This window comes from Bubalus kerabau, chromosome 1 (genome assembly GCF_029407905.1).
Source record: "Bubalus kerabau isolate K-KA32 ecotype Philippines breed swamp buffalo chromosome 1, PCC_UOA_SB_1v2, whole genome shotgun sequence".
In the NCBI taxonomy this organism is placed as follows: Eukaryota; Metazoa; Chordata; class Mammalia; order Artiodactyla; family Bovidae; genus Bubalus; species Bubalus kerabau.
In genome coordinates this window covers 51,271,246-51,296,142 of record NC_073624.1, presented here as the reverse complement: position 1 = coordinate 51,296,142, position 24,897 = coordinate 51,271,246, and the positions used below count along the sequence as shown (strand labels likewise).

Here is a 24,897-nt window from a genome sequence, read left to right as displayed (position 1 = left end):
TGGTTAAAGGCGCGGGTGCTTCCCTTTTGGGGTTATGTGGGGAGTAAATGAATTAACTCATGTAAAGACTATACCAGAGAGCCTGCTGCTAAGTCACTTCAGTCGTGTCCAACTCTGTGTGACCCCATAGATGGTAGCCCACCAGGCTCCCCTGTCCCTGGGATTCTCCAGGCAAGAACACTGGAGTGGGTTGCCATTTCCTTCTCCAATGCATGAAAGTGAAAAGTGAAAGGGAGGTCGCTCAGTCGTGTCAGACTCTTAGCGACCCCATGGACTACAGCCTACCAGGCTCCTCTGTCTATAGGGTTTTCCAGGCAAGAATACTGGAGTGGGGTGCCATTGCCTTCTCCAATACCAGAGAGCCTAGCCTAGAGTATACAATCAGTAAATATTAGCCATGATTATTCTTAGCTCAGTATGCTGTGGGAGCGGAGGAGAGACAAGGCTAAGCATCAGTTACAAAGCAGGAAGGATCAAGAGATATCTGTATTCTAACTGGAGCCTGTGTGTGTGTGCTAAGTCGCTTCAGTTGTGTCTGACTGTTTGCGACCCCATGGACTGTAGCCCACCACTGTAGCCCACCGGGCTCTTCTGTCCATGGGTTTCTCCAAGCAAGAATACAGGAGTGAGTTGCCATGCCCTTATCCAGGAACTTGAGCCTAGAAAGGAGCGATTGACATGAACAGCAAATGAAAAGTCTCCTTGGTGCTTCCTAACTCTGTGCTCTCCAAGGAACAGCCCCTGATGAAGCCACAGCACCCAACTGACCATCTCTTCCTTCCTTAGGGCGGACGACTGCTTTTGTGCTTCTCGGAAGCTGGACGCAGTGGCCATCGAAGCCAAGTTTAAGCAGGACCTGGGTTTCCGGATGCTGAACTGTGGGCGGACGGACCTGGTGAAGCAGGCAGTGTCTCTCCTGGGGCCTGATGGGATCAACACCATGAGCGAACAGGTACGGGCCCTCCCAATGTCTGAATAGCCACCCGGCCTCCACCATATGCCCCGCCCTAGGGCAAGAGGGAAACAGCAGGCACTGAATAGAGGCTCCCTCTCTGCTTCTGCTGCTGCTGCTGCTAAGTCGCTTCAGTCGTATCCGACTCTTTGCGACCCCATAGACGGCAGCCCACCAGGCTCTGCCGTCCCTGGGATTCTCCAGGCAAGAACACTGGAGTGGGTTGCCATTGCCTTCTCCATTGTGTGAAAGTGAAAAGTGAAAGTGAAGTTGCTCAGTCGCGTCCGACTCCTGGCGACCCCATGGACTGCAGCCTACCAGGCTCTTCCGTCCATGGGATTTTCTAGGCAAGAGTACTGGAGTGGCATGCCATTTCCTTCTCCGAGAGGCTCCCTCTACTGGTGATGAAAAGTGATTTTTTTGTTGTTGTTACTGGTTTTTTCCCTTAGTTTTTATTTTTTAAGTTTTTAAAATATCTTATAAAAGTATCCTTGTTCATCCTTATAGAAGTTTCACGTGATCATTGCAGCTGAAATGGAAAATAGAGAAAAATAGACTTATTCAAGAAAGGAAATAATGCCATCATCCAAATAACTATCATTTATATTTAGCATGTGTCCTTCAAGTCCTTTTTCCGGCATGGTTAAAATTAGTTCTCTGCCGGCCTCTTAGTGCATCATGGAACTAATCCAAGCAGATTTTCACCAAACTTTCAGGATATGTTTAAGATACACAAAAGTCATTCTGAAGGACCCCAGGAGATGCCTCAGAATTAGTCAGCCACCTCCCAAACCCCTAAAAGTGAGGTCCAGAGAGCTTGTGTGTCTGTTGGGGAGATGTCCCCATGTGGGTGAAGATGTCATGCGTGGAGAAAACAAACAGCAGCTTTCAATGTTAGCCCCAGATGGAAAATCACAAGACAGATGGAGCTGTTTCTCACATGAGCAGCTCATGCAGCAAGTTCCAGAGATGGGATATTAGCTAGTAATTTTTTTTTGAGCAACACCAATGGAGCCCTAATACACACACACATTATTTAAAAAAAAAAAAACAACGGGGATTTATTATATTTTTTCTTTTTTTCAGTATTTTATATTTAAGATACTTCATAATATCATTAAATATTCTCTTTAAAATCACTTCAAATGGATACATTGGCTCAGATGGTAAAGAATCTGCCTGCAATGTGGGCCAACTGGGTTCGATCCCTGGGTCGGGAAGATCCCCTGGAGAAGAAAATGCCGATGCACTCCAGTATTCTTGCCCGGAGAATTCCATGGACAGAGAAGCCTGGGGGGCTACAGTCCATGGGGTCACAAAGAGTCAGACACGAATGAGCAACTAACAAAGTGGTCATATTATTTGTTCAGTTAAACATAGTTCAGTTGTTGGATTGTTTCAAATTACTTAAATCAATAGTACTGAGAGAGATATACTCACTACTCAAGTCTTTGCTCAAATCTGATTATTTCATTAGAGAAATTTTTTAAAGTGGAAATAGTTGCTCAAATGCATCAATTTATCTTAAGGTCTTCAATCTCAAATTACTTCCTCAGAGACTGTTTCCTTGTACACACTCTCCAACTATTTATGTGTACCCTGTTAATCTTTTACTTTCTTTTGCTTGTTTTTCATTAGAGTTTAATTGGTTTTCTTCTTTATTTCAAAGTGCTCTTTACATATTAGGCATATAACCCTTTGTGATAATGTGACACATATGTCTCAATTTATTGTTTACCTTTTAATTTTGTTTATGTTTTCAATCTCACATCCTCAATGCTGTCAAGACTTTCTTTTGTGCTTTCTTCCATTACTTTTATACCTTTTAGAAACAGATTCATTTAGATGTCTTTTATGGTTTTAATTTTTTTCTCTACATTTCTAATCAAACAGTAAATGATTTGGTGTATGGTATGAGATAAGGCTCTAACTTGAACACTTTCCCACATAGCTTTCTTCACAGCACTGTTTATTGAAAAATCCACCCCTTACTTCCTGTTGGTTATGGTACTTTGTAATAAGCAGGCATCATGGGCAAATATGGAATTCCTGAAAACCATTCCTCATTCTCTTGCCTTTTGCTTGTAAATGATAACGTCAAAGCAGATGAGTGCTCGGGTCATATTCAGAGGCACCAGTTTCGTTTGACACTGACCAGCAGGCCGTATAGAGCAAAGACGACACTTGTTAAATCCTGAGAGAGAAAATGCCATGGAAACAGTATTTACAGATCAGATAGCTTAGGGCTGATATTACAGAATCCAGAAAGTTCCTAAGAGGTTTCAGTTAAACCAGCCACTTGTTTTAGCAAACGTTCTTAGATCTGTTGCACCCTAAGACACACAAACAAACAAAATCCTCCAACTTAAGCCCAGATAAATGAAAAAAAAAGACAATTTATGTTTCTCTTCTTGCTTCCATGTTGGTTTTCAAAATACGGAGGATTGTAGGGCTGTACATTTACTTTAGAATGCTGGATTCAGAGAACAAGCATAGTCTCTTTCACATGAGTAAGATTTTCCGTTTGTTATTGTTGAGTGACACAGCCACCTTGTAAACCTTCTCCGTTCTCTGGTTTTTAACTCACCGCAGGGCATGACCCCCCTGATGTACGCCTGTGTCCGTGGGGACGAGGCGATGGTTCAGATGCTGCTGGATGCCGGAGCTGACCTGAATGTGGAGGTGAGGGTGCAGAGGGCTGCAGGGCCCCTGGGCCTGGCAGTCCCCGGGGAAGGCGAGCAAAGAGAGGGGGGCTTTCTCTCTCAAGAGCCACCACTGAGGGTGCTCAGTCCAGCAAATAGGTCAGACCAGCTGTTGGATTTCCTCCATCCATCCTGAGGCCCCAGACCAACCAGACTCCAAGGAGCTGCCTGCAAGCATTTTTCATTTTAAAACAACCCATGCGGCTGCACAGAGCTCTAACTTTTCCCTTGGCTCAGCAATACCGAGTCTCTGATCCTTCCCACTGATCCATTCCTCCTGGGATCCGGCAGAGAGAGCTCTCCCGAACCGCCAGCCCTTCCCACTGCCAAATACAAAGCTGATCCACGTCCCCTGTGACCCCCAGATCTTCCACCCTCCCTCACCGAATCCTGATTGGCTCACTTGGTTGGCCTGCTGAAGCCACGGGTCTTAAAGCTAATTGCAGAGCTTCCTCGAGACCATGTGACATAGTGGAAAGCGTGCCCCCACAGGCTTCAGAATTTGATACGTGGGTTCAAATTCTGAAACTGCTGCATCTTAGTAACTTGCTTTTCTGCTTGGGCGAGTAGTTTCACCTTCCTGAGCCACAGTGTTCCCCTTTGTGAAATGGGAGAATAATCACACCCATCTCAGACAGTTGTTAGAAGAAATAAATATAGAGGAGCATCAGTTTGGAATTCAGTTAATATTGGTTCCCCCCTCAGAGTTTATGATAGGTGAAATTATACTTCTTGATCATATTCTATGCTGTCTTAGGACCCACTCTCACTAAAAAGAGACATAAAACAACCAACCCTCTTCTAGCAGTTCAGAGGTTGGGAAGATTGATGGACTTGCTGAAGTGCTAACTCAGCCACTCCAGAAAACTTTTTTTTAGTTCAAAATTAGATGCTCTTGTAGTCTAAGTACTGTGCTATAAAAAAAAAAAAAATGCTTTATATTCATCTGAGGAAAACAGGCAGTAGATATGGTTTTGGATCCAAAACCATGTGGGATCTTATAGGTTTTCAAGTATTGGGGATTTTTGTTCCCTGCTATGAATCCCCAAGCACCATGCAGATCCCTGCAAGAGCTCCTCAGTTTTGGGTCTCTGGTCCTCCAGCCCATCCCATAGCTCCCAGCTCAAGGTCCTTGCCTAGCCTGTGATTAGTGAACTCAACTCTTCTGAAAGCAGCAGACATCACAGCTGTATGGCCCCAGGAATGTTTGGAAGAAAAGCCATGGGTGGGTGACAGACAATCCCGCGGGGCCCTAGCCTGTCCCGTCCACTGTCCTGCAGCCTGTCTCTTGGTCTGGGGTGTTTTGAGGTCCCCATGTGGGAAGACCAATATCAGATTTTTCATTCGTGCCCAAGGAAGGTTTGTGCCTAGGTTTCCAGTAGCATGAGCGTCCTTGTCAACCAGGAAGCCAGCAGAAACATGAAATGAGGACAGTGTGGGAGGAGCTGTGACCAGGCGGTGATCTTCCTCCATCAGATGGGAGGTGGTCTGGCTTGACTTGGAAGCTTGAAGCAGACCTCCCCTGGTGTGGGGTTTGCCAATGCCGAGAATTTCCCGTAAAGATGTGGGTGTGATGGCGGCGGCCTCACCCGACATCATATAGCTCTCAGAAGCCCGCCCTCCCTTAAGCAGGAAGAGGAGACGGGCAGGTGAGCGGGTTCATTGTAGCCACCATTACAGTTTTTTCAAGACTCCTTAGAAGTGGTCAGCAGTCACCCATTTAACTCTCTTCTAATGAGCAGCAGAGGAGTTTTTTGTTGTGCACAGAGGATATAAAGTCACTACCCTGTATGTCTCCAGCATTGCCCAAGCACCTTCCAGGACATCCTCTGTACATCTCTAGCCCGCGTGCCCAGCCACAGATAGGTCAGATTTGCTAGTCTAAGTATTGTGAAGGTCACATTTTGAAAATAATTTCAATTTGTTTATAGGTTGTCAGTACTCCTCATAAATATCCATCCGTCCACCCTGAGACCCGCCATTGGACGGCTCTGACTTTTGCTGTGTTGCATGGACATATTCCTGTAGTTCAGGTATTAACGTATTTCCCTATCCACATCTGACATTTAATTGTACCTCTTTCATTACACAAATCTGTACCTCTCCCGGCATGCCTATTCCCCGAGAGATTCATATTGGTTAATTGCAATGAAATACAGCACATTCATATCATATGAATGAAAATACTATATGGAATGATCTATATGGCCTGGCTTTAACCAATATGAACTTATCACATACCTACATGCAGCCTTACACACAGAGTGGCAAACCTACCAAGTTGTTCCCAGTGGCTCAAGGGTGGGGCCTGAGCTATGATTTTGTGGATTTGTTCATTTTTACTTGTCACAACGTGAACCTAAGATGTGGCTGGTGTGAGACCTTAGAAACTTCCCTTAGGTGTGACCCCAGTGTTTGCATAAACTCTAGGGGTTTCCAACCAGTGGAAAGAAGCAGCTGAGCCGCCAGGGGAGTGGTTCCAAATGACACTTGCTTGGATCCCACTTATGGAGAATCCCACGTAAGAGGTCTAGGGTAGGGTCTTCATGTGTGTCTTCTGAAACAGATACCCGAATATGGAGAGATGTCCTCATCCAAGATCCTTTGGGCACATAAGTTGTTTTGCCCTCACCATTTCTGGTTGTTGTAGAGTTGGTGTTCAATGGACAGCCATCCAGTATATTCTAGATCTTAAACTCTGTTCACTCTAGATCTTAAAACTTTACTTCATTGGAAAAAAGAGATCGGCACCCCCCAGTTCCCTGACCACATCTGGCCCCATAGTGAATGCTGAGTTTCAGGTACATCAGGAACTCCCCTCCTTTTATGTGGTCCAAGCCTCTTAGAATTACACAGAGCAGAAAATAGTATGTCAGGGACCCCTTGGCAATCTTGGAGTTCCATAGGAATCCTGTATTGTTTCCTAGGTCATGGGAATCCTTAACACACATCAAAGGCATGTTTCAGGAGGTTGAGCGTGTGACATGTCACACCAAGAGCTGACTTCTGCCTGTAGAACATCATGACCAGCCCAGTCCTAGTAGAGGAATCTAAGAAAGAAGGGGTTGGAGGGTGGCCTAATGGATACAAATAACATCCCTTAACATGCAGTGGCATCCCCAGCCTTTAAATCAGGAATAAGAGCAGCGGGCAGCCACGCAAAGCCAAAGGGAAGTCAGGTCACCTCTCTGCTGCAGGTGCACACATGATGGAATGCCAAGTAGGCAGCCCCTCCTGACTATGCCCTCAGGTAGTCCTGTGCAGGTAAAACAGGCATTTCCCCCTCATTTTACATCAGCAGCGCTGACAGCACATTCACTGTGAGATCCGGCATGGACAGAATCTCCATTTTTAGGAAGCCCAGATATCTTAAAGAATGCACAGAATGGAGTCATACGCAGCAGCACTCCTGGAAGCTCATTCTGCCACTTTATTCACTGATCTTGCTGGCCAGGAAGCTCAGCATTTGCTGAGCTGAGTTTCTAGGATGTTCCAGAAGGGATTCTTGTCCTGTTTGGCCCAGTGATCCCCAAAGTCCTTCAGAACTCTTAAGATTCTATGTTCTAAGAGACCTCTCTAATACTCTGAGGCTTTTTGTCACTGATCCCCAGAGGAAGTTCTCTAGCAGTGTGGTGCCACGAACTTCTAGCTCAGTGCTTCTAGAAACGTTAATGTACATAGAAATCACCTGGAGAGCTTGTTGAAATGCAGATTCTAATCAGTTGTTCTGGGGTGGAGCCTGAGAACCCGCATTTCAAACAAACTCCCAGGGGATGCTGATGCTACTGTCCGTGGACCACAATTTGAGCGATTTGAGTGGTCTGAGGCCCTAGGAGATGTGAGAGGCTCTCAGTTCACCCTCTCTGAGGTGCAGTGGCCCTCCCCCTGTGCACGTGGTCATGGACCCAGAGGAGAGCAGGAACATTGGCACCACACTTATTTCCACCAGCTTTTCCTGGCATGTCCTTTAAACATCTCAATGGCCACTCTTCCTCCACAGCTCCTCCTGGACGCTGGGGCCAAGGTGGAGGGCTCTGTGGAGCACGGCGAGGAGAACTACTCAGAAACGCCCCTCCAGCTTGCAGCCGCCGTAGGTAAGAGTCTCTGATGCTCGTCCCAGCCAAGGGGCTCCAGCACCCTGTCCCTTGATGTGTCTGTGACTGTGTGTTTGCTTGATTCTCTTATCAAACCCCCTTCTCTGGGCTTGCAGGAAATTTTGAACTGGTTAGTTTGCTGTTGGAGCGAGGCGCGGACCCCCTGATAGGAACCATGTACAGGAATGGAATTTCTACCACCCCCCAGGGTGATATGAACTCTTTCAGCCAGGCCGCAGCCCATGGACACAGGTAGGCTAGGATGGGCCATGAGGTCCCAAGTGGTGCTTGTTAAAAATGCAGATTCCCAGGCCTACCCCAGACTCACTGCATCTCTGGATGTGGGGCCCAGAGGCAGTCCAGGCCTGGCCAGCTTCACATATTGCACGTCCACGGGTCCTTCCCCAACCGGCTTTCATCTCACAGACGTCACTCTTTGCCAGTGTTGGTCAGAGTTCATCACATCACCTGTCACGAAGTGAGAAGAATCCATTTAAAGAATAATAAAACCTCTCATGTTTGGTTACTTCCCATCTACAGGATTTACCCCATCAGATTTTACTACGCGCAACCCCAAATGAAGCAAATTCACCATGGGGAGAGTGCAGGCAGACTGTTAAAAAGGCAGAGTTCTAGAACCTTCTAGATATTTGGGGAAAGCACTTAGCCCAAGTCATCCTCAAGGAAACGCAGCCAGTCCCACCCCACCATCTCCTCCAGCCACAGCCAGTAGTGCCCTCGTCACACCTCTGAAACCACCACCCCAGAGTTGTCCCGTCCTTCTTTTGTCCCACGTTGAGAGGGTTCCCCACATCCCCCGCCCCGCCCCACCCTGGCACAGCCCTTGCATCTCTGAGTGTCTTCCTCTCTGGGTTTATGATTGACAGGAATGTGTTCCGCAAACTGCTCGCTCAGCCAGAGAAGGAGAAGAGTGATATCCTGTCCCTGGAGGAGATTCTGGCTGAGGGGACTGACCTGGCAGAGACAGCCCCGCCCCCTCTGTGCGCCAGCCGCAACAGCAAGGCCAAACTCAGAGCCCTGAGGGAGGCCATGTATCACAGCGCTGAGCATGGCTACGTGGATGTCACAATTGATATCAGGAGCATAGGTCAGTCTGGGGGCCTTCCACAGCTGGGCACAGTGCCTCCACCCAGCTCCAGATCATATACCCACATGCGCGTGCACACGCACACATGCACACACCCCTTGCAGCTCAGGGAACTTCTTGTTTGCTGGTTGGAGCACTTCTGCTCCACATGGTCCCCATAAACAGCAGCATTCTGCAGGCCCCAGAAACCCATCCTCAAGGCACCCTTCCATGATTCCCAAACCCTGGACCCTGAGTTAGGAATCCGAATCACCTGGGGAGCTTGTCTGAATACAGATTGCCAGGCCCTACACCCAGAGGCTCTGCTGTCGAGGGTCTGGATGGATAAAGGCTGGAAATCTTTATATTTAACAATCATCCCAGGTGGTTCCCAGTGGTTGGAGAATCGCTGCCTGAGAGCACTCAGATCCATGAAGCAGCTGCTAGCATCAGTCAGGATGAGGGCATCCTGTCCCTAGTGGGACTCCCCCGACTACAGGAGCAAAGCCATGCCAAAGGAAAAGTTGGGTGTCTCTCCCTTGAGCAGGCTAGCCCAGGGCCATCTCTTCCATGCATCTGGGGAACGGGCTAGCCCAGCCCTCACCCAGCTAATGGCACCAGCCCCGGCCCAGAAACAGCAGGGTGGAGCAAGGGCTACAAACACAGGGTGTAGCAGGTGAGGTAGGCTGAGGCCTCCAGTGCTATTCTGGAAACTTGTCTCTCTCAGAGAGTGGCTGTTGAGTATGGGGGATATTATGCCATTCCCCTGGCAGCCTGTGTAGCTGGATTCTGAGGCTCAAGACTCTGAATGGTGCATTTATAAGCAGTACCAGGTGCCCCAGCCTCACGGTGGGGGGAGAAGCGAGTCACAGCCGTCCGCTGCTGGAGAGGTTTCTATTAAGGGAGGAAGACCTGATGAAGTGCCTGCAGATGGAAATGTTGTTTTGCACACGGCAGCAGTATCCTCCTGTGTCTTCATATTCAAATGGAAATGCCCGCCCTGGCCAGGGCAGCTGACAGTGAGGTCCACTGTGGGTTTCACCAGCTTGAAGCTCTGGGCATGGAGACAGAGGGGATGGGGAAGGAAGAGGTCAGAACTCAGAAGGCTGCAGTCTGCATTACAGTTTCAATACTCTACACGATGATTATACTTTGTAAACTATGTAGCCCCTAATATGGAGAAGGCAATGGCAACCCACTGCAGTACTCTTGCCTGGAAAATCCCATAGATGGAGGAGCCTGGTAGGCTGCAGTCCATGGGGTCGCTAAGAGTCGGACACGACTGAGCGACTTCTCTTTCACTGTTCACTTTCATGCATTGGAGCAGGAAATGGCAACCCACTCCAGTGTTCTTGCCTGGAGAATCTCAGGGATGGGGCAGCCTGGTGGGCCGCCGTCTATGGGGTTGCACAGAGTGGGACACGACTAAAGCGACTTAGCAGCAGCAGCAGCCCCTAATAACACGAGGAGCGTGTACAACTAGATACCCATAGTTAACGGACTCGAATTATGACCTTTAATTTTAACTTCTGCAAGTCTTTGGGAAAGAAGAAACAAAACAGCTCTGACTCGATGCAATGAAAGGCGGTCTCTTGGTCTCATGATCTGGTAATGTCCTCAGGAAAGGCCAGCTTCCACATAAAAACATGCCTTCTCCTCTGGTTGTTGTCTGCCCTCCCCTCCCTCACCCCGCCCTCCCCCTTTCCAGGTGTCCCATGGACCCTGCACACGTGGCTGGAGTCTTTGCGGATCGCCTTCCAGCAGCACCGCAGGCCTCTCATTCAGTGCCTGTTGAAGGAGTTCAAGACCATTCAGGAGGAAGAGTACACGGAGGAGCTGGTCACCCAGGGCCTGCCCCTGATGTTTGAGATCTTGAAGGCCAGCAAGGTATGAGGGGCTCCTGTGGGCAGAGAGCACAGCTGGGGGGTTCTGATCTCAGCACTCCTGCCCCTCGGGTGGGAACCCTGCAGTCACTGGTCTGTTGCACTGGCTGGTACCCTGGCTGCTTACAGCTGCTTGGGTGGCCACTCACAAGGCACCTGCTCTGCTGAGCACCTGTTCCGTCCCAGGCACTTGGGCACATGGGACAAAGTAAAGGATACCTTGCGGCCAGGAAACTTGCACAAAAGTGGGGGTGCTACAGCCCAAGGGTACCTGAGGTGGCTTGTGAAACAGTGTTAAATTGGATGGCAAAGGCTCTGAGGAGTGTGGGAAGGTTGGGGGAAGGTGTCACTGAGATGCTGAGACCAGGGCGGGCCTGGACAGACAGTAGGACATAGGACATTGGGAATCCAAGAGGAAGAGGGAAATGGGTGTAGCTGCCTTGGATGCGGACCCCCCAGGGGTCCCTGGAAAGCCAGGCCCCAAAAAGGCTTTTCAGGTCTGAGGACAGCACGTGCCTAGCCCTTAAGGCTCACTCACCCATTCTTCAAGGGCCCCTGCGTTTCTGTTGACACTTCGTTCCCAGCATCGGGAAAATGCTGCAACCCTTGCACAACAAGTCCTTCTAAGACAGTGGAGGCTGTGAAGTGTCAGGGAATTAGGCCTCTGAACCAAAAGGGCTGCATGGATTTCCCTGCCAGAGGCGGGAGGGGAGTGTGGAGCAGCCTGCTCTGTAGGGTGTGGGGGACGGCCCACAGCAAAGCCCCGGCAACACGTCCTGCTGATTTCTGAGCCTTGGAGCACCTGGCCCAGAGTCCAGCGTGGGTCCCATCAGTTATTCTCATTAGCACCAGAGACTTAGGGGCCCCTGTGGGCTGGATATATGCCTGATGTCAAGCCCCACTTAGACCCAGAATGGGAGCAGGTGTGCCAGGCCTCAGGTGATGAGCCTCAGCGATTCCACTAAGAGCAGGACCCACTGAAAGCATTTCAAAACCAAACTCTCCCTGCCCCTCAGCCCTCACCCATCCCCCCAGCTTGAAAAGAAATAAATAGATAAGCCCTGAAATTACCTAAGAGGCCACCTTAGTGAAAAACATTGCTGGGTCTGTTCCCAGGGTCTGGTGTTGTAATTGGTTTTTGGTTTTTTGTTTTTTGTTTTTTTTTTCCTTCTATGGGCTGTAATGGGAATTCCAGAAATTACTAAGGCATGCTGTGTATTAAGGAGACCTACTCTATGGATTTTTTAAGTAAATTTATTTTGAAGTATGGCATACATCAGAAAAGTGCCCAGGTCATAGCTGTGGAGTCTAATGAATTTTCACAAGGCAAACTTACCTGTGTGATCAGCATCCGGACCAAGAAACAGAACATTGCTAGCACTCCTGCAGGCGCCTTGGGTCCCACTCAACCACTACCCGCCCCCGCAAAGAGCACCCAGCAGCAGCTGATAGCAGTAGCTACAGGCCTAAAGAAAGGAGGGAGGGGCCTTTGGCAGGAGACGTGGACTGGAGCGGGCTTCCCAGGTGGCACTAGTGGTAAAGAACCTGCCTGCCAATGCAGGAGACTTAAGAGACGTGGGTTCAGCTCCTGGGTTGGGAAGATCCCCTGGAGGAGGGCATGGCAACCCACTCCGGTATTCTTGCCTGGAGATTCCCATGGATGAAAGAGCCCAGCAGGCTACGATCCGTGGGGTCGCACGGAGTTGGACACGACTGAAGTGACTTAACCCACACACATGCACATGTACTAGAGCCTGCTCTGTCCAGCCGTCCTGATCTTGGAGGGGACGGGGAGCCAGGGGTGGGGCAGGAGCACTCATGGTCAGGAGACGACAGTCTGGGAAAAGGCACATTCAAGAGTCAGGTTTGCCCTATATGACCAACAGGAAAGCCCATCTATGTCTGTAACGTATATATATGAGTGTCCATATTAAATAGGTGGCTCAGTTGTAAAGAGTCCACCTGTCAGTGCAGGAGATGCAGGTTCGATCCTTGGGTCGCAAAGATCCCCAGAGAAGGAAAACCCACTCCAGTATTCTTGCTGGGATAATCCCACAAACAGAAGAGCCTAGCAGGCTACAGTCCATGAGATCACAGACAGTCAGACATGACTGAGCACATATGCACAACAAGGGTGTCCATAGCAATGTTACCTGTGATAGGAAAAAATTGGGAACACCTCCAATACCCATTCACGTAGAATGGGCAAATAAATTGTAAATTCACAGCGTGCGTGGTACTAAGTCGTTTCAGCCGTGTCTGACTCTTGACACACCTATGGACTGTAGTCCGCCAGACTCCTCTGTTCATGGGATTCTGCAGGCAAGGATGCTGGAGTGGGTTGCCATGCCCTCCTCCAGTATCTTCACTGCATGAAATAATAAACAAAACTGTTTTGTTTTTTTTTAAAGTCAGGTTTTCCCTAACGGGGGAGAGGTGGGAATGGGGGTGGTCAATGGCAACCCCTACTGGTGAATTGTGGTATTTTTTTAACACCAAAAACATGTCACATTGAGGTATAACCAATTAACAATGTTGTGGTACTTTCAGGTGAATAGCGAAGGGACTCAGCCATACGTGTACATGTATCCATTAGCCCCCAACCTCCCTCCCACCCAGGCTGCCACATAACATTGAGCAGAGTTCCATATGCTATACAATAGGTCTTTGTTGGTTATCCATTTTAAATCTGGCAGTGTGTACATGACCTTCCCAAAATGGAAGCAACCTCAATGTCCATTGACAGACGAATGAATAAAGAAGATGTGGTACATATATACAAGGGAATATTACTCAGCCATTAAAAAGGGTGAAATAATGCCATTTGTGGCAACATGGATGGGCCTAAAGAGTGTCATAGTGAGTGAAGTAACTCAGAGAAGGAGAAATACCATATTACATCCCTTGTATGTGGACTCTAAGAAGAAATTACACAAATGATCTGACAAAACAGAAGGAGACTCACAGACTTAGGGACTTTGGGAGATGTGGTATTAATACTGACTTAGTTCAGTTCAGTCACTCAGTCATGTCCAGCACTTTGCAACCCCATGAACTGCAGCATGCCAGGCTTCCCTGTCCATCACCAACTCCTGGAGCCTACTCAAACTCATGTCCATCGAGTCAGTGATGCCATCCAACCATCTCATCCTCCATCATCCCCTTCTCCTCCTGCCTTCAGTCTTTCCCAGCATCAGGGTCTTTCCCAATGATTCACTTCTTTGCATCAGGTGGTCAAAGTATTGGAGCTTCAGCATCAGTCCTTCCAATTAATATTTAGGACTGATTTCCTTTACAATTGACTGGTTTGATCTTGCAGTCCAAGGGACTCTCAAGAGTCGTCTCCAGCACCACAGTTCTACAGAGGGCAATAAAGAGGTGATCGGTTTCTGGTGGCTACAGGGTGAAGTCAAGCATTCTCCAAGCACAGTGATACTCCTGTGGTCAGAAGATGTCTGGAGAGAGATGATGGCAGAGAGTTGAGAAAGTGCTGCAAAGCTCTGCCCTCAGAAAGTATCCTCTTGGAAGGCATGAGTAACAATGCATTGTCCCTGCTCTCTCCACTAATAAATTGCTGTTCAGATCATGTCTGCTGCTCTGTGTGAACAAACATCTGGTTCTATCAGAGTAGTGAACAAGAATATAGAATTCCTGTAAATATTAATAAATCCACTTTGCAGTCAACTCGAAGAATCATAGCCATTCTGTCAAGTGAAGCGGATGCTTTCTCCCCGTCTTTGACGCATGCTTGGTCAGATGTTACTTGACATCTGGTTGCAGATGTGCTTTTTTGCTCCCACTTCTATTCATTTATTTATTTGGCTGCACCAGGTCTTAGTGGCTGCACACAGGATCCTCGATCTTCGTTGTGGCATATGGGATCTACTTCCCTGACCAGGGATCAACCAGGGGACCCCTGCATTAGGAGCATGGAGTCTTAGCCACTGGACCACCAAAGAAGTCCCATCCCCACTTCTAAATTTTATCTTTAAATATCTAAAGAATTCAGTTTCTCTAGATTTCCCTAGGAGTAGAACAATGCAGTCATTGTTTAAAAATAGGTCTGTTTAAAGAGAGCTTCTGGCCGTGTCTCGCATACATAATTCTTCTGGACATTTATCCATTCCACAGTCATGAGTGCCCAGTAGGCTACGGCAGTGGTGGGATGTTCTTTACCCTCCTGGAGCTTACTGGGTCCAGGGAAGGGGCAGACCCACAGAAAGCGAGGACATAAATCAGCAAAAGAGGGTGAGAGCAAGATAAATGCTATGGGAAAAAAAAAATGACCTTGGACAATGATGTAGTCTCCGGGGGGTGGGGCAGGCAAGGTCTAATCTAGACAGGATGATAAGAAAAGTCTCCCAGAGGAGGTAGTGTGTGAACAACCACCTAAGTGAGGAAGAGCTTCCAGCCACACACAGGCCTGGAGCAAAAGTACTCCACTCGGGAATCAGGAACCTGGAGGAGCGAATTTCCTGGTGGGAATGTGCCTGATGTGCTGGAGCGCCTGGAGGTGGAGGGACGCAGGAGGAAGTGTGAGAGGTGAAGTCAAACTGCACGGGCCCTTTCTCCAGGGTGCACTTGGATTTTCTTCCACATGCACTGAATAGAACACCACTGGGGACTTTAGCCAAGGGCGAGATGTGAGCTATGCAGCTTTTTTATTTTTTCCCTTGTGACTTGTACACTTTTTAAGTTCTATTTCCCCACTTTTTTAAAATTTACCTTTTTAAATTAAACTTTTTATTTTGAGACAGTTGTAGATCTCATGCAGTTGTAATAAAACATACAGAGAGATTACTTTGCTTCCCCCACTGACAGTATCTTGCAAAATGACAGTTAAATGTCACAACCAAGATACTGACATGGTACTGTCAACATGCAGAAAATTTCCATCACCCTAAGGCTCCCTCGCATTGCTCTTTTTTTTTTTTTTTTTTCCGGCTTGGGGATCTTAGTTCCCTGACCAGGAATCAAGCCCAGGTCCCTTGCAGTGGAAGCGCAGTCTTAACCACTAGACTGCCAAGGAAGTCCTTCTTTTTTTCTTTCTTTTTTTTCATGTTGCTCTTTTATAGCTACCCGCATATCCTTCTACCCCAACTCCCTCTTTACACTCTGGTAACCACTAATCTCGGAGAAGGCAATGGCACCCCACTCCAGTACCCCTGCCTGGAAAATCCCAAGGACGGAGGAGCCTGGTAGGCTGCAGTCCATGGGGTCGCTAAGAGTCGGACATGACTGAGCGACTTCACTTTCACTTTTCACTTTCATGCATTGGAGAGGGAAATGGCAACCCACTCCAGTGTTCTTGCCTGGAGAATCCCAGGGACAGGGGAGCCTGGTGGGCTTCCGTCTCTGGGGTCGCACAGAGTCGGACACGACTGATGCGACTTAGCAGCAGCAGCAGCAGCAACCACTAATCTGGTGTCCATTTCTCTAATCTTGTCATTTCAAGAATGTGATTTAAATGGAATCATACAGTAGGTAACGTTTTAGGACTGGATTTTTCTCACTCAGTATAACTCTCTGAAGGTTCTCCCAGGTCATCGCATGTGTTGGTAGTTTGTTTCTTCCTGTTGCTGCCTAGTACTCTATGGTATGGACCGATCGCAGTTTATTAACCACTCACCCACTGAAGGAGATCTGAGTTGTTTCCAGTTTTGAGCTATTACAAATAAAGCTGCTATAACACTCCAGCACAGGTGTTTGACGTGAATATGTCTTCATTTCTCTGGGATAAATGCTCAGGAGTGCAATTGCTGGGTTGTATGGTAGTTGCATATTTAGTTTCTAAAGACGCTGCTAAACTGTTTTTGAGACAGGCTGCACCATTTTACATTCCCACCAGCAAAATATGAGTAATGAAGTTTCTCCACATTCTCGCTGTTTGGTGCTATTGCTATCTTTTTATTTTAGCCATTCTGTTAGATGTGTAAGTGGTATCTCATTGTGGTTTTAATTTGCATTTCCCTAAATGGCTAATGATGTTGAACATATTTTCATGTGTTTTTTTTTTTTTGCCATCTGTATATGCTCTTCAGTGAAATGTCTGTGTCCTTTGCCTATGTTCTAATTAAACTGGTTTTTCACTGTTGAATGTTGAAAGTTCTTTGTCAATTCTAGAAAATAGTCTCTTGTCAGATATATGGTTTGCAAATACTTTCTTTCTCCCACTCAGTAGCTTATCTTTTTATCCTCTTAACAGGGTCTTTCATAGAGCTTTTAATTTTAAGGAAGTCCAATTTTAGTTTTTCCTTTTGTGGAGATTCTGCTTTTGGTATCAAGTATCAGAACACTTTGTTGACGTTCAGTTGCTAAGTTGTGACTGACTCTTTGCAACCCCGTGGACTGCAATGTGCCAGGCTTCTCTGTCCTTCACTAACTCTCAGAGCTTGCTCAAACTCATGTCCATTGGAGTCAGTGAATCCATCCAATCATCTCATCCTCTGTCGCCCCCTTCTCCTCCTGCCCTCAATCTTTCCCAGCATCAGGATCTTTTCCAATGAGTCAGCTCTTCGCATCAGGTAGCCAAAATATTGGAGCTTCAGCATCAGTCCTTCCAATGAATATTCAGGGTTGATTTCCTTTAGGATTGACTGATTTGATCTCCTTGCTGTCCAAGGGACTCTCAAGAGTCTTCTCTGGCACCACAATTCAAAAACATCAATTCTTTGGCTCTCAGCCTTCTTTATGGTCCAACTCTCACATCCATACATGACTACTGGAAAAACCATAGCTTTAACTATATGTACCTTTGTAAGCAAAATGATGTCTCTGCTTTTTAATATACTGTCTAGATTTGTCATAGCTTTTCTTCCAAGGAGCAAGCATCTTTTTAATTTTGTGGCTGAAGTCACCATCTGCAGTGATTTTGGAGCCCAAGAAAATAAAATATCTCACTGTTTCCGTTGTTTCTTCATCTATTTGCCATGAAGTGATGGGACTGGATGCCATGATCTTCATTTTTTGAATGTTGAGTTTTAAGCCAGCTTTTTCACTCTCCTCTTTCACCCTCATCAAGAGGCTCTTTAGTTCCTCTTCATTTTCTGCCATTAGAGTGGTATCATCTGCAGCTACAAAGTTGTTGATATTTCTCTCAGCAATCTAGATTCCAACTTGTGATTCATCCAGCTGCTTTGCCTTAGCCCAAATCTTGAAGGTCTCCTCCTCATTTTTTTTTCTAGAAGCTTTATAGTTTCATGTTTTACATTTAAGTCTGTGGTTCATTTCATCTTGAGTTAATTTTTGCGTGAGGTGTGGGACTTTGATCAAAGTTGCTGTTTTGTTTTTGCTTTGCCAGTGGAGGTTCACTTGCTCCAGCATCTTTGTTGAAAATTCTCTTTCATCAATTACTTTTACACCTTTGTCAAGTCAGTTGGGCATATTTGTGTGGGTCTGTTCCTGGGATTTCCATTCTGTTCCATTGATCTGTGTGTCTGTCACTCCACCATTACCACAGCATTTTTTTTTTTTGATCCATGCCATGTGGCGTGCTGTAGTTTAGTTCCCAGACCAGGGATCAAACCCGTGCCCTCTGAAGTAGAAGCTCAGAGTCTTTACCCCTGGACTGTCGGGGAAGTCCCCACGCACGGTCTTGATCACTGTAGCTAAAAAATAAATCTTGAAATTGGGTAAATTGTTTCCTCCCATGTTATTCTTTTATGAAATGAATTCATATTCTTTGCCCTCTATATAAATTTTAGAACAAATTTGTTAGTTTGTGTCTTCTCTCTCTACTACTCTTCTGTCTTAAGTTATCTTTATTATTTGCTTCTTTGGGTTTATTTTTTTTCTGAATTTATTTTTTTTTCCAGATTTTTTAGGTAGAAGCTTGAGATTTTTCCTTTTTTTCTTTTATGTACATTTGATACTATACATATCTTTCTCAGCACTACTCTGGCTGTGTACCATCGAATTTGATATGTTTTATTCTCAGTTTCATTCAGTTCAGTGTGTTTTTTATTTGCCTTGGAACTTCCTTTTTGACTTATGAATTATTTAGAAATGTGTTATTTAGTTTCCAATTGTTTGGAGATTTTTCTCTTATCTTTCTGTTATTGATTCCTAGGTTGATTCCATTGTGGTCAGAGAACATTCTGTATTATTTCAATCCTTTTAAAATGTTGAGGCTGGTTTTATGAACCAGGATATAGTCTATCTAGGTATGTGTTTCATGGGCACTTAAAAAGACTGGTTTTGGGAATTCCCTGGTGGTCCAGTGGTTAGGATTCGGTGGCAGGACCTGGTTTTGGGCATCGGATCCCTCAGGGAACTTAAATCCCAAAAGCTGTGCAGCATGGCCAAAGAAAAAAGGACTGTTTTCTGCCATTGTTGACTGGAGTGTTCTGTAACTGTTGATAAGACCCTGTTGGTTGATGATGATGGTGAGTTCTTCCATATCCTACAGATTTTCTGTCTCATTATTTATTCTATCAGTTGAGAGAGGAATAGTAAAGTCTCCAACCATGATTGCGGATCTGTCTGTTTCTTCTTTTGGTTCTATCAATTTTTGATTCACATATTTTGCAGATCTGTTGTTCAGTGCATGCACATTTAGGACTGCAACATCTTCTTGGTAAATTAACCCTTTTATCATTTTATAATGCCCTTCTCTCTTCTGCTAGTTTTTTTGCTCTGAAATCTACATTATCTAATATTAATATAGCCTCTCCTGCTTTCCTTTGATTAATGTTCATGCGATATATATTTTTCCATCCTTTATTCTCAACTTCCCTGTTTTATTAGATTTGAAGTTACTTTCTTATAACAAGCATATAGTTGGGCTTTTCATCCACTCTTCCAATCTCTTTTAATTGGTATATTGAGACCTTTTATGTTTTATGCAATTATCGCTACTTTAGGGCTTATATCTGCCATCTTACTTTTTGTTTACTGTTTGGTCTCTCTGTCTTTTCTTTTTCTGCCTTCCTGTGGACTACGTGAACATTTTAAAATCCCCTGCTGTCCTGGAGGCTTGAGCCTTGTGGCCCTTTGAGCTAAAAGCTCCAAGTTTAAATGTGTCACTCAGAGGAGAGTGTCCCCATCTGTCCCAGCACAGCCTCCCCACCCTCTCCTGCTCCAGAAAACGGTGAGCCTCAGGCTTAGTTAATTCCATCTGCTGTCTTCAGGTTTGGGTCCAGAGTTAACCAAATCCATAGGTTAACCCAGTTCACTGCCTGAAACTGACCATCTCACCCCACGAGCTGTTAACTGAAACTGATGACAGCATGCCAGGGAAGAAAGGCAATTACCCCAACAACCGCACTGCTCAGAGGAGGCACAGAGGAGCATGCGTAGCAGACACCCTGACAAACAGATGAGTTCAAAGACATAGTGATGAGTCTTCTCTGAAGGCTCTTGTCTCTGAAAGAGAAGCAGCCAGAAAGTCTTGGAAACGGCAGCATCTTTGGAGCTGGCATCACCATCATCCCTCACTCAGTGCCCATCCCTCGGGACCTAGGCAGCACCTGGCACTTAGCAGATGCTCAATGAGTATTTGAAGAAAGACTTTATGAATGGATGAACGCATGGCTTAGTGCATGGGGGAAGGGGTACATTTGTGAAAACTTTGGGGGATGAATAAGTCAAGCCTACAGAACTGTTGATGAACTGTCTTCTTTCCCTTTCTTTCCTGAATGTATAGCGCTTTCATCATTTCCCCATTTCCTCACTGGAGCAGATTCTTTTAATAGTATACTTCATTTCTGGAATGACTTTAGATTTACAGGAAAATAGAGAAGATAGCACAGAGAGTTCCCATAGACGTCCTCACCTGCTTCCTATTATTAACATCCTGTGTTAGTGTGGTATGTTCATTGTAACAGTGAACCAACATGGATTTGTTATTGTTAGCTCAGTGTTAGTCGCTCAGTAGTGTCCGACTCTTTGCGACCCCACGGACTATAGACCTCCAGGCTCCTCTGTCCATGGAAGAATACTGGAGTGGGTTGCCATTCCCTTCTCCAATTGTTAGCTAAACCCCGTACTTTATTGCTATTTTCTCCGTATCCAGTGTCTTTTTCTGCTCTGGGACCCCATCCAGGACACCGTGTTACATTTAGTTGTCATAGTGCTTTAGGCTACTCTTGGCTGAGACAGTATCCCAGCCTTTCCTTGTTTTTTTCTTGTGTGTGTTGGGTTTTTAAGATTTTTTTATGTGGATAATTTAAGTCTCTATTGGATTTGTTACAATATTGCTTCTGTTTTATGTTTTGGTTTTTTGGCCCTAAGGCATGTGGGAATCTCAGCTCCCTGACCAGGGATCCCCTGCACCCCCTGCGCTGGAAGGTGAACTCTTAACCACTGGGCCTCCAGGGAAGCCCCAGACTTTCCTTGTTTTTGATGACCTTTATTGGGAAGTGTTGGTCACTGTTTTATAGGCCACCCCTCTAGTGGAATAGGCATTGACTGATTTAGACTGAGGTCATGGGTTTGGGGGGGACGACCTCAGAGGTAAAGTGCCTTTCTTCTCACATCAAGGGTACATGTTATCAGTATGTCTCATCACTGGAGAAGATGACCTTGATCACCTGGCTGACGCTGTTTGCCAAATTTCTCCACTGCAAACTTACTCTCCCCTTCCTCTCACTTTCCAGACTGTGCTCTTTGGGATCAAATCACTGTGTGCAGTCCTGACATCGGAGTGGGGAGCTATGTGCCTCCTAGATAATTTCTAAGTGTTTGAGGATTGTCCCTTCAGAACAGGCGGCCCATGTCTTTACTTCCTTGGGTGAAACAACGCATACTGAAGTGAAGAAGCAAGGGCAAGCTGTGAGGTCCTGGAGAGATGGGATCCTGCTTTGTTGCCCCTAATATGGCTCCTTTCACAGTGCAGGTCACCTCTTAAGATGCTGAATAAGTACCTATTGAATTGAATTAAACAACAACCACCACTACCAAAAAAAAAAAAAGCCCTATGAAGGGCCCAGTTGCTCGGGCTTCTCTCTCTTTTTTTTTAATATTGTTACTTATGTATTCATTTATTTATTTTTGGCTGTGCTGGATCTGCATTGCTGCTCGCAAGCTTTCTCTAGCTGTGGATAGGGTGGGGGCTGTTCTCTAGTTGCGGTGCACGGGCTTCTCATTGCAGTGACTTCTTTGTTGTGGAGCACAGGCTGTAGGCTTATGGGTCCAGTAGTTGTGGGGCACAGACTTAGTCGCCCTGTGGCATGTGGGATCTTAGTTCCCAGACCAGGGATTGAACCTGTGTCCCTGCATTGGCAGGTGGATTCTTAACCACTGGGGCACCAGGGAAGCCCCCAGGCTTCAAGGGTCATCAAGTCCAGGAAGGGCATCTTCATTCCTTCCCAGAGTTGATGAGACAGGGGCTGACTCTCCAGCAAGGCTCCTGAGACAACCCTGGGCACAGGTAGTGAGTCCAGCACCATCCGTCAACACAGCTCACACAGAGCATGTTGCAGGTCTCCGTCTCCTCTTTCACGTGACATGCAAGTACTCACTGGGCATCCCTAATGTGTCGGACTCCCTGGGGTCATAGGGATGACAAAATAGAGTCCAGCTGAGGCAAACGCTGGTCGAACTATATTAGTTTCCACTGCCACAGTAACAGTGACTACGATTTAGAGGCTGAAGACAACACCCGTGGTTTCCACGGGTCAGAAGTCCAGGCACAGGGTCTCAGCTGGGCTGTCTGTTTAGGGTCACACAAGACCAATATCGAGGTGTCAGCAGCTGGGTTCCTTCCTAGACGCTCGGGAAGAATCCACTTGCAACCTCATTCGGGTTTGGGTGGAATTCAGTTCCTCATGGTTGCCTTTCTTTGTTGAGGGTGAGCTAGGGGTCATATTTTTTCCCAGTGTCAGGGCCTGCATTCCCTCTCAAGCTTACCATGTGGCCCCTGCTGTCTTAAGCAACAGTTCATCAAGTCCTTCTCAGGCTTCCAGTCCCTCTGACTTCCTCTTCTCCTCCATCCCTTCTGAATTTTTCATGCATTTTAAGTGCTTACGTGATTACACTGGGCCCACACAGATAATACAAAGTAATCTCCCTCTTTTAAGGGCAACTACTTAGTGACCTTAATTACCGCTGCCGAGTCCCTTTTGCCCTGAAAGAGAACAGATTGACGGGCATGGTATCTCATCATGTTCCTAGTCCCAGGAGTTAGGGCATACCGTCTTCTAGGGCAGTGGTTCCCAACCGTTTTTGGCACTAGGAACCGGTTTCATGGGAGACAGTTTTCCCATGGACTGGGGAGCAGGAGGGAATGTTTCGGGATGATTCGAGCACGTTACATTCATTGTGCACTTTATTTCTATTACGTTGGCTCCACCTCAGATCATCAGTCATTAGATCCCGGAGGTGGGGGGCTGGGGACCACAATTTTGCCTACCACCTGGTGCTTCTCCAACATCAGTGTGCATGGGAGTCACCTGCAGAGCATGTTAACGAGGATCTGATTCAGTGGGCCTAGGGTGAGGGTCTGCGTTTCTCCAAAGCTCCCAGGCAGTACTGCTGCCGCATGCTGGTCAGTGAAGCATATTTCTGTGATCAGGCTTTGTTGTTTAGTCGCTAAGTTGTGTCCAACTCTTTGCAACACCATGGACTATAACCTTCCAGGCTTCTCTCTCCATGGTATTGTCCGGGAAAGAACACTGGAGTAGGTTGCCATTTCCTTCTCCATGGGATCTTCCCGACCCAGGATTACACCCAAGTCTCCTGCGTCCCCTGTATTGGCAGGCAGATTCTTTACCACTGAGCCACCAGGCAAGCCCATGGCCAGGCTTTAAACCAGAGGAAATTTACAGTTGCCAGCTGAGGTCAAACCTAAGACAGAATTTCAGGACATTACACTTGTTCTCAAACCTAATGGGCATTAGAATCAGCAGAAAACTTGTTAAAATACTGATTGCTGGGCCCCACCCCCAGTGTTTTGGAGTCAGAAGTATGAGATGGGATCTGAGGGCATGCATTTCTAACAAGCTTAGGCAGTCTGGGGACCACACTTTGAGAACCACCGCTGGAACCATGAGCCAGTTGCTTTGTGAGGGTTAAGTGAGAGGAGCAGGTAACACCTTCTGTCAGAAGGCCTTCATCTTTGAAAGCAGAATCCCTCTTTCTAGCCAATATAATTGCCTCCTCTTGGGCACCTCTGTGCACCCCATCTGAGGTAACATGGTGTCTTGTAGGATCAAAGGGTTGGATTTCTTTTCATTTGTTGAGCTGCAATCCCTCTCTTTCAGGAACACAGTGAAGTAGATTCAAGCATAGCTTGAACTGATAACATCATTAGTAGTCCCAAATCTATCTTTTTAAAATCAAAAATAGCATTTATTGCATTTATGTACAGAGCAACACTTGTTTATTGTAAAAAGATATATATATATATATATAAAAGAAGAAAACATCATCATCCCACCCAAAGGTAGCTACTCTATTTTCCAGACCTTTTTCTATACCTATCAATCCAAATATATATGTAGGCTTTTATTTCCAAAACTACATGGTACAAACTGTGTTGTAACCTACTTTTCTTAATATATTGTAAATATCGAGCTATCTAACCACTGTTTTTAGCCCCTGGTTTCAACCCCGTTCACCCAATAAAAAGCATCCAAAATATGCTATGGTTCCTGGCTTCCCTCCTGCACACCTGCAGTTGGAGGGAGATTAATGGACCAGCATGAGCCCCAGTGGGACAGGAGGGAAGGACATGAAGGACGGAGGTCGATCAGAAACAGGCTCCCAGAGTACTGGAAGAGCTGTAGTTTTGCATCGCAGAACTATTCCTCCAAAACACACACATACTTTTTTTAGGAGAAAGTGATTCAGCTGAGCACTTCTGGATCCAGAAATGCCTTAGCACCATAATCAAGTGCCCAGGAAAGCTAAATCAGGAGCATTTGTGTCTTGATGGTGGAGAGTGCAGGCACAGGACCAGAGGGCTTCCTGCTGCCATTTTTAGGCTAATTATCTGCTACCGGAGAAGGCAATGGCACCCCACTCCAGTACTCTTGCCTGGAAAATCCCATGGACGGAGGAGCCTGGTGGGCTGTAGTCCATGGGGTCGCACAGAGTCGGACACGACTGAGCGACTTCACTTTCACTTTTTACTTTCATGCATTGGAGAAGGAAATGGCAACCCACTCCAGTGTTCTTGCCTGGGGAATCCCAGGGATGGGGGAGCCTGGTGGGCTGCCATCTATGGGGTCACAGAGTCAGA

At 46.5% G+C, this 24,897-nt stretch overlaps 1 protein-coding gene across 1 annotated transcript in view; it reads left to right on the top strand.

Annotated features, from left to right (window-relative positions):
- The window catches only part of ABTB3 (ankyrin repeat and BTB domain containing 3), a 327,499-nt gene that overhangs the window by 273,931 nt on the left and 28,671 nt on the right, over positions 1 to 24,897 (top strand). The window contains exons 5-11 of the mRNA XM_055574802.1: positions 787 to 952; positions 3,545 to 3,634; positions 5,586 to 5,687; positions 7,655 to 7,748; positions 7,865 to 8,000; positions 8,636 to 8,856; positions 10,544 to 10,722. Of these exons, the coding sequence (XP_055430777.1) occupies positions 787 to 952; positions 3,545 to 3,634; positions 5,586 to 5,687; positions 7,655 to 7,748; positions 7,865 to 8,000; positions 8,636 to 8,856; positions 10,544 to 10,722 (988 nt within the window). The remainder of the gene's footprint in view (positions 1 to 786; positions 953 to 3,544; positions 3,635 to 5,585; positions 5,688 to 7,654; positions 7,749 to 7,864; positions 8,001 to 8,635; positions 8,857 to 10,543; positions 10,723 to 24,897) is intronic.